This window comes from Pteropus alecto, unplaced genomic scaffold (genome assembly GCF_000325575.1).
Source record: "Pteropus alecto unplaced genomic scaffold, ASM32557v1 scaffold87, whole genome shotgun sequence".
Taxonomy (NCBI): Eukaryota; Metazoa; Chordata; class Mammalia; order Chiroptera; family Pteropodidae; genus Pteropus; species Pteropus alecto.
Genome location: NW_006443225.1, coordinates 14,171,556 through 14,186,713, shown reverse-complemented (window position 1 = coordinate 14,186,713; position 15,158 = coordinate 14,171,556). Strand labels below are relative to the sequence as shown.

The 15,158-nt window shown below is 39.0% G+C and overlaps 1 protein-coding gene across 1 annotated transcript in view; it reads left to right on the top strand.

The window, feature by feature from the left end:
- Positions 1-15,158, top strand: part of TRPA1 (transient receptor potential cation channel subfamily A member 1) — a 42,286-nt gene that overhangs the window by 12,979 nt on the left and 14,149 nt on the right. The window contains exons 6-15 of the mRNA XM_015598608.1: positions 2,821-2,869; positions 4,392-4,491; positions 5,125-5,225; positions 6,096-6,265; positions 6,352-6,516; positions 8,133-8,250; positions 9,183-9,349; positions 10,573-10,666; positions 13,473-13,532; positions 14,042-14,137. Of these exons, the coding sequence (XP_015454094.1) occupies positions 2,821-2,869; positions 4,392-4,491; positions 5,125-5,225; positions 6,096-6,265; positions 6,352-6,516; positions 8,133-8,250; positions 9,183-9,349; positions 10,573-10,666; positions 13,473-13,532; positions 14,042-14,137 (1,120 nt within the window). The remainder of the gene's footprint in view (positions 1-2,820; positions 2,870-4,391; positions 4,492-5,124; positions 5,226-6,095; positions 6,266-6,351; positions 6,517-8,132; positions 8,251-9,182; positions 9,350-10,572; positions 10,667-13,472; positions 13,533-14,041; positions 14,138-15,158) is intronic.

Below are 15,158 nucleotides of genomic sequence, written 5' to 3'. Positions count from 1 at the left end.
GGGGACGGAAATCACGAGACACTGCTTCACAGGCAACTTTCCATTCTGTGTAGACATTTTTAGTTTCCAGGTGTTAAATTATACCCTGCAAGAAGCACTTACACATCAGAGATTCCATAGTTCAAAAGGAAAGAGCAGAGATAGCAAAGATCCTATGGTTCAACTGGAAACTACATGCTCCTCTGAAGTCAAAGTAGAACACTAAAGAGATTTTCACAGAATAAAACCTCCAGCGGAGTGTTCTGTGTCAACTCGGTACATTGGATATAGGCTCAAGATTAATTTCCTCTATGCTCAGGAGGTCGACATACATGGCTTTCCATGCCCTTTCTGATCTGTTCTAACTCCTCCTGTGTGTCTTATCCTCATTTTTAGAGAAGATAACAAGCAGCTATATCTGGGTGCTCCACTCTTCCCACTCTCTTCCTCTTTCTGCCCACTTCCACAATTACAGATTCATGTTTTCAAAACATATCATTTTAGGAAACGATAGCCAAGCTCCAAACAAGGTAAATATTTCTGTAGAATTTAATGGAAGTACTCATCAGAGAAAAAAATCATCTAACTGTAGGTGTACTAAACACTAGGACAGGAAACAGGCAGTGTAGACTTAAGAGTTCAATTCCTTTGGGAAGACAAGGACTAAATTCCCATGTGAGTAAAAGAGGTGGCTGAGATGAGCCTTCTCCGTCTCTGTCTCTGTCTCTCTCTCACACACATACAACACATATACACACACAGTCACACACAGCTGTGAGCATGCCGGCAGTCTGGAAGGGCAGAAGAATCTACACTATCCCTCAGGGAAAAAAAAGCTCTAGCTACCAATATAAGATCTGGTTCTAAACTAGGGACGTGGGAGATGAAGGTACAACTAATATTATTCAGGTACAACATCGGCAAAATCTCCAGGCACAGTGGGATATGCCCGGATAGAAAGGAACTCCCACTTAGAATGAGTTCGCAAACTAAAATTTCATAGCAAAACGGAAAACTTATAAAAGACCACAAAATCAACAAAGGGCTACTTTACTTGCAAGGAAATAGAAATAATAGGGCAATCTGAAAATAATTTTAAAATAAGGATATTTAAGACTCAGAAATTTAAAGGAATGAATAATTCGTTACATAATAAGTAGATTAAGATAAAATTATGAGAAACAAATTGGCATTTATGAATCAAAGATCATTTTATGAAAAAGATTTAGTTAGAAATCCTAAAAATGAAAAAAAATAGCTTTTGAAATAAAACAAAAACTCAATAGACTAACCTCTAGACTGGAGATTCTTAAACTACTGCACATCAGAAGTATATGGGGAGCTTGTAAAATCCCAATGTCAATTCATATCCCAGATTACATTAGAATCTTTGTATCAGGAATTAAAAAAAATCTCTTTGAGTGATCCCAGTATTTAACTAATTTAGAAATGCAGTTATTTGGGTATAGTTCAAGTGTCCATTTAGAACACAGCTTTAATATACAAACATGCATAAGAAGGAATTATTTTAGAAAAATAGATCCATCTACCTGACCCATAAGTATCCTTAGCCTGATGACAACTCTAGCTAGACATACTCAACTTGGATTGGCTGAAGATTTCTTGGACCAGTTCAGTCCAATGCTAATTAACCCAATACTGATCTAGAATCCTGGAATGACCTTCTAATAGCCAGGGACATTTGGAGTTTATATTGAGCTTCAAAGGAATTCAAAGGGCGAGAATTCCTTTTGTGACTTTCGTAGTATAAAGACCTCAATACATTGTTCTGGCTGAAACAACAAGCCAGAACAATACATTGTTCTGGCTGAAACAACAAGTCAGCAGGGAGGGGGTTCCAGCCCTACCTGGCTATGTGACCTTGGCAAGTCCTTTAACCTCTCCGAGCCTCAGTGTCCAGTGCCACTGAAACTCTGCATTTCTGTCCAGACTCCCAGGTGGTGCTGATGCTGCTGGTCTGCAGCCCGCCCTTTGAGTAGCAAAACTCTAGACTAGGGAGATAAAAGAAGAAATCAAATAGGGCCTTAACGTCATTTGTTTTCTAAAATTCATAAATGCACCTAACATAATTTAAATAAAATATAACCTCTTATGAATTTTGGGTGAAAACTGGCAAGCTGATTCCAAGATTTATATACAAAAGGCTCAGAACAGTTGAGATAATCTTGACTAGGAATAAAGATGTAAGATCTGTAATAAGAAACAAAGTTTTAAATCATTAGTATTGACATTTGTTATGGTGATGCTTTAATATAGATTGAAAACTTTTATTTGCTTTATGAATTAACATCCTTATGACTGGCTGTGGGATAATACCAAAATGACTTCAGTTGTCCCATTTTTTTTATTTTTGGCTTCTTAAAAGTTTGGGAAAGCTAGCTCTGTCTCGTTAACTTCTGCCGAAGAGGGGGCATTTTGAACCCCGCAGATGAGTTTTAGGTGGAACTTGCATGCAACTGCTGTACTTCCCCATGGTCAGCGGTGATTACGCCCAGTTCTGTCATCTTTTATTTTAAGTTCCCAGGACAGACGTTACTGCTCACTGCAGAACAGCTTCATGACGATTTTACATGGAGAAAACAGATTTACTAAAAGATGAGAGAGGAAATCTTGTGATGTGTTTGATGTTTCTCTATTATTATTATTTTGACAATGTTACCCTAAACAGAATCAATTATAGATTTTGAAAGGTTCTAAATTCTCTTGCATTTTATCATGTTATTAAGTGATCATTTAAATTGATTCTCTGAATATAGTAGCTTTATTTCATATATTTATATCAATAGTACCTTAATATTGCTTATAACTCTCTTTTTGCAGGGCCTCATTATTTGATCACCACGAACTAGCAGACTACTTAATTTCAGTGGTAATTATTCCATTGACCATTTTTTAAAATTACTATTTACAGTTGAAAATCTTTTAATTGCGTAATATGAATTTGTAAAAGTAAACCAAATTTCGGTTTCTTGCTTATCAGCAAAAAAGTTTACCAGAAGATTGACACATTTACAAACAGAGGGTTGCGTATGAATATACAATGGCCAGACTTCATTGTCATAAAGTTACAGGTCCCGCAGTGCACTTTCGATGCCTGTATCAGTGTGTGGGGGTGGGTGGGAACATGGCAAAGAAAGCTCTTATGTGAACCAGTCCTGGGTGTGTTAGGCTTGACAACTCCACTGACGCTTCTTCAGCACAAGTGGCTTTGAGGTGGAGGCAGGACAGTCAGTGCAGGTCACCTTCACAATTCATTGTAAGCATCAGTGCCGTCTTTCAAACAGTGAAAAACTGAGGAGTTAAAAAACTTGCCCAAGGTGGTTGGTTATAAGGGAAAGCATGAGATTTTTTTTCATTCGGAGCAGGGAAACCAGTTGGCTATTGAGTTAAATTTTAATAAGCCTTTTTTTATATGGCTGAATGTATTATGTATTTGTTTAAGCCACATCATCTCAGCAATGAATGTAGTTCCATTTGTAATATTTAACATGGGTTCGTTGTCAATAGCAACTCTTGATATTGTGATATTTACATAGAAGAATCCTGGGAAGACTCATAATACATTGTAGTTTTGTCATGCATGGTTTTCTGCAAATGCAGCCCTGTCTCCACCTGGCCAGGCAGAACCTCACCAGCCACCATTATGCTTTCGATGAGGATACTGCCGCCATCAGTGTCTATATTCAGTGGGTACCCAAAGAACGAGAAATATCCACAATCGGAGTTTAAGCTATTTTTATTACCCGCTCCAAAAGATGGGATTTTTTTCCATGAACTTTTTTAAAGCCTTTGTTTCTTGTCATATCAAATATCATAACCATAACATATAATGGTAAATATTGACTTATTCATTTAAATATATGTATATAAGCTGTGATTTTTAAATACAAATTAAATGGTTAAAATTTTACTTTATGATTTGAGTTATTGCAATTATTTAAGTTCATATATTTCAGATGAAGTAGGTTTTTTAAAAAGTGAACAATTTCTTGTGAATGTTTTTAAGATCACATATGTGATAAATTGGGAAGATTTTTTTTTATTTTGAAAATTTAAAAATCTTTTCTTACAGTGGGAAATCAGCTATTGGTGCTGTCAAAGGATTTTATTTTTATGATGTAGGTAGTGAAATAGATCTATTGTCAGATGTCAGTCAAAAGATTAATATGTGAGGATAATTTTTGTTGTTGAAATTATAAAAGAATTCCTCCATTTCTGATGTTACGACATATGAATTATAGAGAAATTTCAAGCAGTTCTATATTTATTATATGCTTGAGTGCTAGCCATATTATGGGCACTCTATCCCAATGAATTAATATTATTCGGGTTCTAATGTAAGCTTATTTTTCTGTTCATAAGCTTTTGGTTGATGATTTGTTTTATTTTAGGGAGCAGATATTAATAGCACCGACTCTGAAGGACGATCTCCGCTTTTATTAGCAACTGCTTCTGCATCTTGGAATATTGTAAATTTGCTACTCTCTAAAGGTACCGTGAGGGACCAAGCCACGCCTTTAGAACTACTACTCAATTTGGTTAGATAAACATTTATTAACCACTCATTTTGGGCCAGGTACTATAATACAAAGATAAATAGAATACTTTCCATGTCTAGAATAGTGTTCAGTCCAGTGAGGGAGTGATACTTAAAAAGACAATTTCAGAACAATAATAGATAGCATTTATAAAGCAATTATTATATCTCAGACATTTTGCGAAACATCTGATCTCCATTCTCTCAATGGTTAATTTTATGTGATGTAGGTATTATAACTGTCCCGATTTTAGATACTAACCTGATCTGTCAATAAAGAATGGAGATATTTTCCCGTCTTCTTTCTTGATCTCTAATCTCTTCATCTTTTTTTATGCTTTAAAAGGTAAGACCTCAGATATTAATTAATGTAATAAATCATGTATTCTCTCCCCCTTTTACGCACACACACTAAGGTAAATCCATTTTTAAATATATTTAGTTTTCTTATCTAAATAAAGTTTCCTGTAAGTTAAAGATTGGCTGCGTTTTAAGTCAAACATTTTTTATTTTCTTAAATTGAAAATCCACCGTAGGCTGTGCTTTAAGTACATGAATAGAAGTTATATTTATATCATGCATTTTAGGTGCCCATGTAGACATAAAAGATCATCTTGGACGCAATTTTTTGCATTTGACCGTACAGCAACCATATGGATTAAATAGTCTGCGACCTGAGTTCATGCAGGTAATAGATATGTACCTATGTGGATTCCCATAAACTGAGTTGGGTTCAACAGAGTAAAATGATTTTGCTTATTATGATGTTTGTTATTATAAAAGCTGATTCTGGAATTTAAAAGTTATCTTAAAATAAAGATGCCATATTTGAGCATTTATTTACAACATAGTGGTGACGATTATGATGATAAGAAATTACATTGGGATTGAATTTTCCAAGTTACAAAGGTTCCAATGCATCCCCATTGATAATAAGTCACCTTTCCTTCACTCTTTCACCATTAGGAATTACGTGTCAGTGAAGAAGCCAAGTATATACGCTGATTAGCAATACACCATCATCAATTAAGAAAAAACTGCTCAAAATGCTTGACTTGTTGACACACTGACAACATTATCTCCTCTCCATATTTATATTCACTAATATCATTGGATTAATCTGCTCATTTGGCATTTATTCTTTATTTAATATTCAGACGAAAGATAAAGTAAACCTAATTTTAACGGCTCATGCCTTTTGCCTAACAGAACACATTAGTGTGCAGCTCATAACTGTTATTTGGGGGGAAAAGTGAAGGGAGAGGTGTGGAAGGTGGTCCTTAGTCAAATACATTTGGAAAACATTAGGTTAAAAATGTTAAGCACATTTTCCACAGTTAAGATTTCTCAGAGCCTTTGCTATGGTAATGCACATCGCGGGGAGCCAGGGCATGCACTGTCATCCACATCTATTTTACTCTAGTTCCCTTCGGGTTATTTACATTTTTGCCCTCAAGGTATATACGTATTGACCCTATTCTGCAGAATAGTTAAAAAAAAACACTTTAATTAGCATGATCAAGGGAGTTACGCTTAGAATATTAATTTTTTCCCTTAGATGCAACATATTAAAGAGCTGGTAATGGACGAAGACAATGATGGGTGTACTCCTCTACATTATGCGTGCAGACAGGGCGTCCCCATCTCTGTCAATAACCTTCTGAACTTCAATGTGTCCATTCATTCCAAAAGCAAAGATAAAAAATCACCCCTACATTTCGCGGCCAGGTAAGGGTCCGCTTATGCAACATATCAGCATGTCGTCTTTCCGCTTAATATTTGCCTTGGGAATAAGAAACCTAATTTTTTTCAAGTTATGGGCGTATCAATACCTGCCAGAGGCTCCTGCAGGACATGAGCGACACGAGGCTTCTGAATGAAGGTGACCTTCATGGAATGACTCCTCTCCACCTGGCTGCAAAAAATGGGCATGATAAAGTAGTTCAACTTCTTCTGAAAAAAGGCGCCTTATTTGTCAGGTGAGGATATGTGAATGGAATATTTATATATTCTTTTTAACTAGCCGTTTCCAGGCTGTTTTTCTATTTTATTTTTAATTATGGTATCTAACCCTATCTCACTAAGTACTTTCATCCATCTTTGCTCCTTGAAACATAGATGACTTCCTAGATGTTGAAAGAGAAGTCAGTATCATTGCCAAGTGATGAATGGAGACGTTGAGGTTTATAGAGCTGAAGCCCTGATTTAGGGTCACAGAATAAGTGGCTTTGTGCTTGGTAGTTCCCAGAAGCTCTGAAATACGGTTTCTCATATTTTACTTCAGCATGCTACCACCTTTTTATGCAGATACAAAACTGGGTGTTTACATGTACACACACCTCATACACACACACACACACACACACACACACACCACAGAGACTCTATTTTTCATTCAATCTGATGAACGACACACACACACACACACACACCCCACACACAGAGACTCTATTTTTCATTCAATCTGATGAATGGTAGACTCAAAAAGCTACAACAATGTGCTACAAAATATTCCTGAATTTCGTTATGCTTAAATTTAACACAGGGAACAAAATCAAATTAAAATAATTAAGCATAATAAAAAGGTAGCATAATGAAATGACATCTTTGTAAAAGGAATTTTGAAAACCCAGGAAAGTTTTATAGAGGCATGATGAACTATGTTCTAATTTCACCCAGGTGACTATGCAAAGAGCCAATTAGGCCAATGTTCAAAAACACATTTCCTTATCAGACTGCCAACCCCAGCAGTGTCAGGATGCAGCTGGGAACCATACGCTCTGCTCAGTTCCCTCCTGCTGCCAAGGGGACACCAGGAAGCCACCTACAGAGAGGACCCCGGTGGGCCTGGGCCAGAGAGCTGTTACTTAATTACACCGTAATTGAAATAGCGAGGTGGCTTTTGCACCCTCACGCAGTTACTCACTAGCACTGAAATTAAATTGTGCCAGGCTCTCACGCTTTTTTTTTTTTGTATGTCCAATATGGAAAACTGTCAAGCCTTCATTGCCTTTATCCCTAAATTTCTATGAGAAAGGACAGACATTTCCAAGGGCATTAATTAAGCATCTTTGTGAGCACAAGAGGAAAGATCTCTTGAGATCCCAACTCTCAGAAGAACAAGTGGCCCTAGCTAAATGTCATATAGTCATGTATTATAAGATGATATTATTATTATTATCGATAACTAGTGGCCATGAAGACTAATACCACTGACATGAAAATTTTTTGATACAATGTTCAACGAAAGAATAAAACAAGATTTATGTAGTGTGTATAAGCACGTTATGGCCTTGAAAAATGTATGACAGACATACTAACTAGTTTCACCCACCCAAGTGTTTGATAATGTGTTTATATACTTTTATATTTTGATCTACTAAATTAAAAGATGTGTGAATCACATTATAGGTAGATCATTTAAGACCATTAGGCTTGAAATTAGCTCATCTGTTATAAATATGTCATAAATATTTAGTTGCTAGAACTTAGACACTCAGTTTTGGGGGCCATGAGACCTACCTTTCAAACAAGTGGCTTGCTGGCCCATCTTCCATCTATAAAGTGAATGTACATGTCTCTTCCTAACTAACAGTGACCATAATGGCTGGACTGCTTTGCATCACGCTTCCTTGGGTGGGTACACTCAGACCATGAAGGTCATTCTCGACACTAATTTGAAGAGCACGACGGATCAGCCAGACGAAGAAGGGGTAAGTACTGTGTTCCTCGTACCTACCCAAAATCTTGGCGGAGAAGAAACTTCAAAAATTGCAAGAAGCCGCCTTCTTAGCCACCTTCCCCGCTTCCTAGCCCTGCCCACAGCCTTTTATCGGGTCTTTACCGTGCAAACCCTTAGCGTGAGGAAGGTATAAAAAGAGAACAGAATAAAAAGGATGCCAAGGGGTGGGCACACGCAGGGGGCAGCGCTGCAGTCTGACAAAGACTGGTCCACGGGCCTGTGTGGATTGAGGATTAAATTTCTGCCCTGCCTGGGGAACCGAGAAACATGAAGAGGGCAGGGTAAGTCTTCATAAAGCTAAGTGGATTCGATTGGAAGGACTGTCCTTTATTCTGCTATGATTTTCTTCCTCCTTTTCTTGGAGGGCAAGTATTAGAATGTAAATTCTTTCACAAAATGATGGAGATAGAATATTGTCATTGCCTTTTAAAATGCGGCAAAACTAAAGACTGACAACCTTATAGCAATCTCTGATTTAAAAAAAAAAAATTTATAAGCCTGTGAAAACCCCAGATCTAGAAATTGCTGCTCCGCTCAATGATAATTCTCCCAGAAACATGTTTCTTCTCTGTTCATTCCAGCATCTTTACCCTGAAAATTTGACCTTCGTCCTTGTGGACTCATCCCACTGAGCGAAAACACAGCAAAACAAACCACTTGGAATTCACATGTACACGCACAGACCCTTCCCCAATACCCTACCCCACAAGCCCGGTTTGAATTATAAATTCCTGGTTCCGAAGCTCGATTCTGAACACCAGTTTTAAACTTTATGTGTCTGGGTATTAAATAGTTTTACGCATGATACCTTTTAAGCAGTTCAACAAGGAAACAGAGCACTATCATAGCCGAAGGATGAGTAGCCATCGTCACTGAGTTTCCCCGTTCTTTTTTCCCTAAAAGAACACGGCGCTGCATTTGGCGGCAAGGGAAGGCCACGCCAAAGCTGTCGCCCTTCTTCTGAGCTACGACGCCGACGTCGTCCTGAACAAGCATCACGCCTCCTTTCTGCACTTCGCAATTCACAATAAGAGGAAGGAGGTGGTTCTTACGACCATCAGGAGCAAAAGGTATGCCGTCTCCCTGTCCACTGTCACCGAGCGTCCTCTGGCATGGGGGACGATTCACAACCCGAGGGGAAACAGAGAAAAAGAGTGAGTTTCGGCTGTTAATCAGCATTTTCTAAAGGTCAGTTTACATGGAAGTTTTCAGCAAACTCTGGGTGTGAGCAGCTACGTGGCTTAACCTCTCTGATCTTCAGTTTCCATTTCTAATCATGGAGCATAAGCTGCCTTCTTGACTGTCTTGTGAGACTCACGGGGTTTGGGCATGTGTAGTGTCTGGCACCATGGTCACTGTCAAGCAGAGTCTGCCCTGCCCTACCTGAACTCCCCCGACACTCTCTTGCCAACAGAACCCCCAAAACTCGATGTTGGTCAAAATATTCTACAAGGTAAATCTGCATTGTTACTAGCGCCATGTAATGGCATTTCTTTTAACATGTGATGTTTTGTGGCCGTGGGTGTTTGGACCAGTCTACGGGGAGTTTAAATGATGAAGCTGGAGTGTCGTTTGTCCCACTTCTCGTGCATAAACCTTTCTATATAAGCACAGATGGATGTGTGCAAGGCCCCAGTGTTACCCAGTAGTGGACGCAGAGGTGAACAATCCATATTCAAGGCAGATCAAGCGTGTATTTTTTGAGCACAGTCTCAGGATCCCCTGCTGCTCATTTTTTGGAAACACCAGTCGGTGCCAGCGGGCAACCAGAAGTTTTCTACTGATTACGAAGATGTTCCAGATGGAATTTATTGATAGGGTTAACAGAAAAGTTCTCTGGGTAGTTTTAGAACTAGGCTCCTATTACATAGATAAGCTCTTGGAGGTAAATGGGCTCTGCTTTACTTCCTGTTGTAGATTCATTTCCTCCATAGTATCGTAAATATCTTATCCTGTCTAACTGGATGTTGAGGAAGAAAGGGGCGGAGTCTGCAGTGTTCTCACAGAACTCATGCTTGTTAATGCACTTGACACGTTATTTTGCAGTTTAATTCAATACATGATGTATACATGGATTAAATATTAAATATTTAGAGAAAGAGAATAGCCATCCTGGAATTTGCCCACATTTCTAAATTCCATTAATGGACAAGAACTCTATTGATGAATTGATCTTGGTTCAAATATTGGTTCCACTGAAACCAAGTCAGTTTTCTCCTAAAAATATAATCTTGAATATATGTTGTGCAGAACAGAAGCATTAAGACTTGTGTTTATCATTTTATCTTTACAGATGGGAAGAATGTCTTAAGGTTTTTAATCATAGTTCGTCATGCAATAAATATCCAGTCATGGAAATGGTAGAATACCTCCCTGAGTGCATGAAAGTAAGCTCCCCGCAAAAAATTCCTTCTGGGTATATGCTTGACATATAATATAATGTGAGGATTTATTGTTGTAATCACCAGCTAAATAATAGTCATTTCCATCTTTAAATAAAGTTCCTAGTTTTCCACAGGCTATAAGGGAAGTCAGCCAACAAATAGTTAAGGACTCACTTGGACTTGTCCTGTGGACCATTGAAAAATATGGGCAACAGATTTTTTTAATTCAAATAATCCAAGTCTAGAGCAGAGACTAACAGTGGTCGCTGGCTGAATAAATCTTCCAGATGTGCTTTTAATAGAATGCATGCTCTTGTTTCAAATTTGCATCAGTGGCTAACACTGAAAACCAGGATGCTCCCCTTAAGGATCAGATATCTGGCTTCCTGGGAAAATCGGAAGATCTGGTGACTGAGCTACCTTCTCCCAAGGCAGGACTGGCTGGGCGAGCAGCAAGCCCTCCCCCACCTGGCACACCCCACCTCCTCCTTTCGTGTACTCAGCTCTAATGCCTGGTATCAGTTGCCATGCACTGTCATTCTTGTGCAATTGCTTTCCTTGTCATAGACCTACTTCTCGATCTATGCCTCTGCCCAGGGTGTGAAGGTAAACGCTGGCTCTGGGGGAGCCCACATTTCAAGGGCAATGGGAAAGCGCTGCTCAGGCTGGCATAGTTCATTCATTTACACCTCTGCCGGCCTCCAAATGTGTGAGTCTCCGTGCTAGATTAAACCCAGCATGTGACCAGAAACCCGCCACAAGAGAAACATTTACACGCTGTTGAGCGCAAGGGTGCAGATAAGACACCTCCTGGCAAAGCGGAGGTTTGAGGACAGGGGCAAACAAGATAATCAAGAAAAAGAGGAAAGACTTCGATATCGTTCATAGGAAAAAATATATTCAGGTACTAGAGGAGGCAGTGAGACATAGTGACACAGAGAACAGAGGACCGGATTTGGAGCCTGGTGGCTCTGGGATTTAGTCCTGGCTCTGCCTGTTGCTTTAGGCAAATCATTTTGCCTCTCTGAGCTTCATTTCCTATTTTTGTTATTTTTAAAACAGTGACGTTGATACTGATCTTGCAAGGTGACTACAATAAGTAGAGGTAAAATATATATTTAGGATAGTGCTTGGCCCATATTACACATCCTACTATTTTTATTCTGCTTATGTGGTTATTAGAACTACCACAACTAAAACTGTTTTTATTTATTCAATAAGCACTTAGTATGTGCTAAGTGCTGCATGTGTCTTTTTTCTTTATAATATCTAATGGATTTTGGAGCAGGTCAAGTTCATAGATTAGCATTTTAGGTGCATAAATTTCATCAAAGGGCACATAAATATTCAGGAATGAAGATGGTCTCAGACTTTCTTACTCACTAATTCTAGTTCAAATTTGTCCTAACAAATAATCAGAGGGACAGATGGATTTATATATAATATTTTCCATAGCATTATTATTAGTGAAACATATATGTTAGAAATACTTACATATGGAAAACATAGAAAATAATTAAGAAAATACACTAAAATGTTAAGATTTTTCGTAGGTGTGAGATTATGACCAGTTTTTCTTCTTTATGCTACTATATATTTTCTAGTTAGTTTTCTATAATGACTTTGTATTTTAGTATCGTGAAATGTTTTTAAAAAGAGAACTTAAAGGCCTTTTTGTTTAGCCTCACATCACACAGTTGAGTGACGTACACCCTCCCACCCTGGAACCTGTCCCCCTCCCCAGGCCGACCATCCGTTATCCGGCCCATCCTGATGATCTCAACACTCTCCAACCCTGGCAACCAGACCCGCCTCTCTGTTTCTGCTTCGTATGACACTGCTGACCAGCTTTGCTTTATTTTCATGATGCCTACTAGGGCCCCTGGTACTACTAACAGACTTCTTCGAAACCTTCTAAGGCCCCCTGGTGTTGAGACCAGCAGTGCCTTCCTGGTGGGGCCCCTTCAGTGTGCTGTCCTTCAGGTGGGGTTGACCAGATGTCCCTGGGGTCTTGTGTCCAGATCTGGTTCCAAGAAGGTAGCCTGGCTGGGCAGCGTTTCTTTCTTGGGGTCACCAATTCGAGCCACCTGAAATGTGCCAACACACAGATTTGGGGTGACTCAAATCGTTCACATAGGCAGGGACCCCACAAAAACATTTGTCCCCACACACCCTCTGGGCAGTTCCAATGACCCAGTAAGTGTCCTCTCCCTTTGTGGAGCATCCGCAGGGCCATCAGTAATTCTCCTACAACATGTCTCCTCCACTGTCCTGTCCACGCAGCCCTAGATGCATTCTTTGTCATTGCTGCCGGCAACTTGGGGACAGAAGCAAACACAGTGCTTACTCCAGGCTCAAGCAATGCGGATGGGACCCTGGCCAAAGAAAGTCCCCAGAGCTCAGCTGAAAGCCGATTAGGGACAAAATATCATTGCTACCAAATGCGGAGCAAAGGAATCCTGAATCCTCTATATATTGTTCTCTAGAAGCCCAGAAAGACGTCAAAGACGTCGAATTTTAGCAAAACTAGTGGAACGTTTCTTATTCAAATTCTAGTAAATACCATTTCCTTCTCAAGCACCTGGTATTTTTCTGAATCATTTAGTATTTTGAGGCATGCAGTAGTAATCGTAACATTTTACTTTTTAAACTTTGTTCCTGAATGGCATGGATTGTAGTTGATCTCTGAGGTGCAAGAAGCAAAGGGAGGGGAAGGGGCTATCTCCAGTGTTCTTTTAGAAATGGGACCAAATCCTGTCTCATAACTAGTCTCCTGCCCAACACCTTAGCCGTTTTTCCTCTCTCCAAGGTACTTTTAGACTTTTGCATAATACCCTCCATGGAAGAAAAGTCATGCCAAGACTACCATGTAAGTTTATTTTACCATAATAACTTGAAGTTTATTATAGTTCTTTAAAGAATATTGAAAGTGTCACTAGAGTTCCACAGTCTCAGAAGATGGTAATTAGTGTCTTCATTTGTCAGATTATTACATTATCTACTTACGAATATTTCCGCCTTAGATCCTCACTTTCCCCACAATATTTTAATTGTCTAATAGCATTATGTAGAGTTGTTTCTAGTCTTTATATTTTCCTGGGTAGAATTGCTTGAAGAATGGCCTTCTAAAAGGTCTAAGCGATCTTTTTATAGTTCATCTTTTTCCATGACTATAAATTAAAAATCAAACAACAGCTTTTTAGATTTATTTTTTACACCAATCTGCAATAATTTAATTTACTTTTCTTCATTATGAAATGATTCAACTTTATTTGAATTACTTAATTTTTAGCAGAATTGCAGGCTTGTGTGCATGATTTGTTAAGAACAATTTTGGGGTCTATATTACACTGTAATTTTTAAAAATTATTTCTACAGATCGAGTATAATTTCAGATATCTTCAGTGGCCATTAGAATGCACCAAACAAGCATCTGCACAGGATGTTACATATGAGCCTCTCACCACCCTCAATGTAAGTCCAGCTTTCATTTTCCAGGTAGTTTAGTTTCTACACGGGTTCTGTGACATTTTGGTACAATAGTTCAGGAAGGGCCTGGAGAGAATTCCAGATTTGTAGTTTTAAGTCTGTCTGCCAGGTGGCCCAACCCTTTATTTTTGTTAGTAAAGAAAGCAATCATTTTCTACAATTGCTATAATTTGGTCCTCTTATTAAAGTTCCACACTCTTGATCACTTTATCCCTCACAGTCACATTAAACCTGCCCCCACCCAGAATGCAATAAACCATGGCCAGCACAGGCCGCCCACCAAACACAGACATGCGTACTTAAGAGTTCCCTCCAGTGCACACCAGAGGAAAATGCGGGAGTCGGCATTTTACAGTCATAGCTTCCAAGTTCAGCCAAGCACTGGGCTCCACGCTAAACTCTGGCCTTTCCCAAAAGCTCTTAGATCCTTCTGAAAGAGTAAACCCTAAATGCACAATATGGACCCACATTTCCTAAGAGACTTGATCCAAAACAGCTCTTATTCCAAAGAGTGCTTTTACATTTCTAGCAGATGAGGCAATTAAAGCCATACAGTTGGTCTACTTCAATCTAAACCAAGGGTCTCAAACTCAAATAACTGCAGAGGGAACAGGAAACAGATGAGGGGGTCCCAGTCGGGGGTCCCGGTCTAAAAGGACCATGGCTACCAGTTTCAACAAATTGACCCCTTGCGGGAATGGCAGCCCAGGCTTATGCAAACACTGGCAACAATTAAAATTGCGTGCATGCAAGAGAAACCATATTTGAGATTGGATTTGTAAATTGTGGTCTAGGTTCTAGATCTGTGCTGTAACCATGAGCCACATGTGAAAACTTAAAATTAATTAAAATTAAATAAAGTTAAAAAATTCATTTCTTCATTTGCAATAGCCCATTTCCAGCACTCAGGAAGCCTCTGCGTTCTGTGGTTCTCATGTTCAACAGCAGAGATACAGGACGTTTTCATCATTTCAGAGTGTTCCCTTGGACAGCACTGATGTAGACC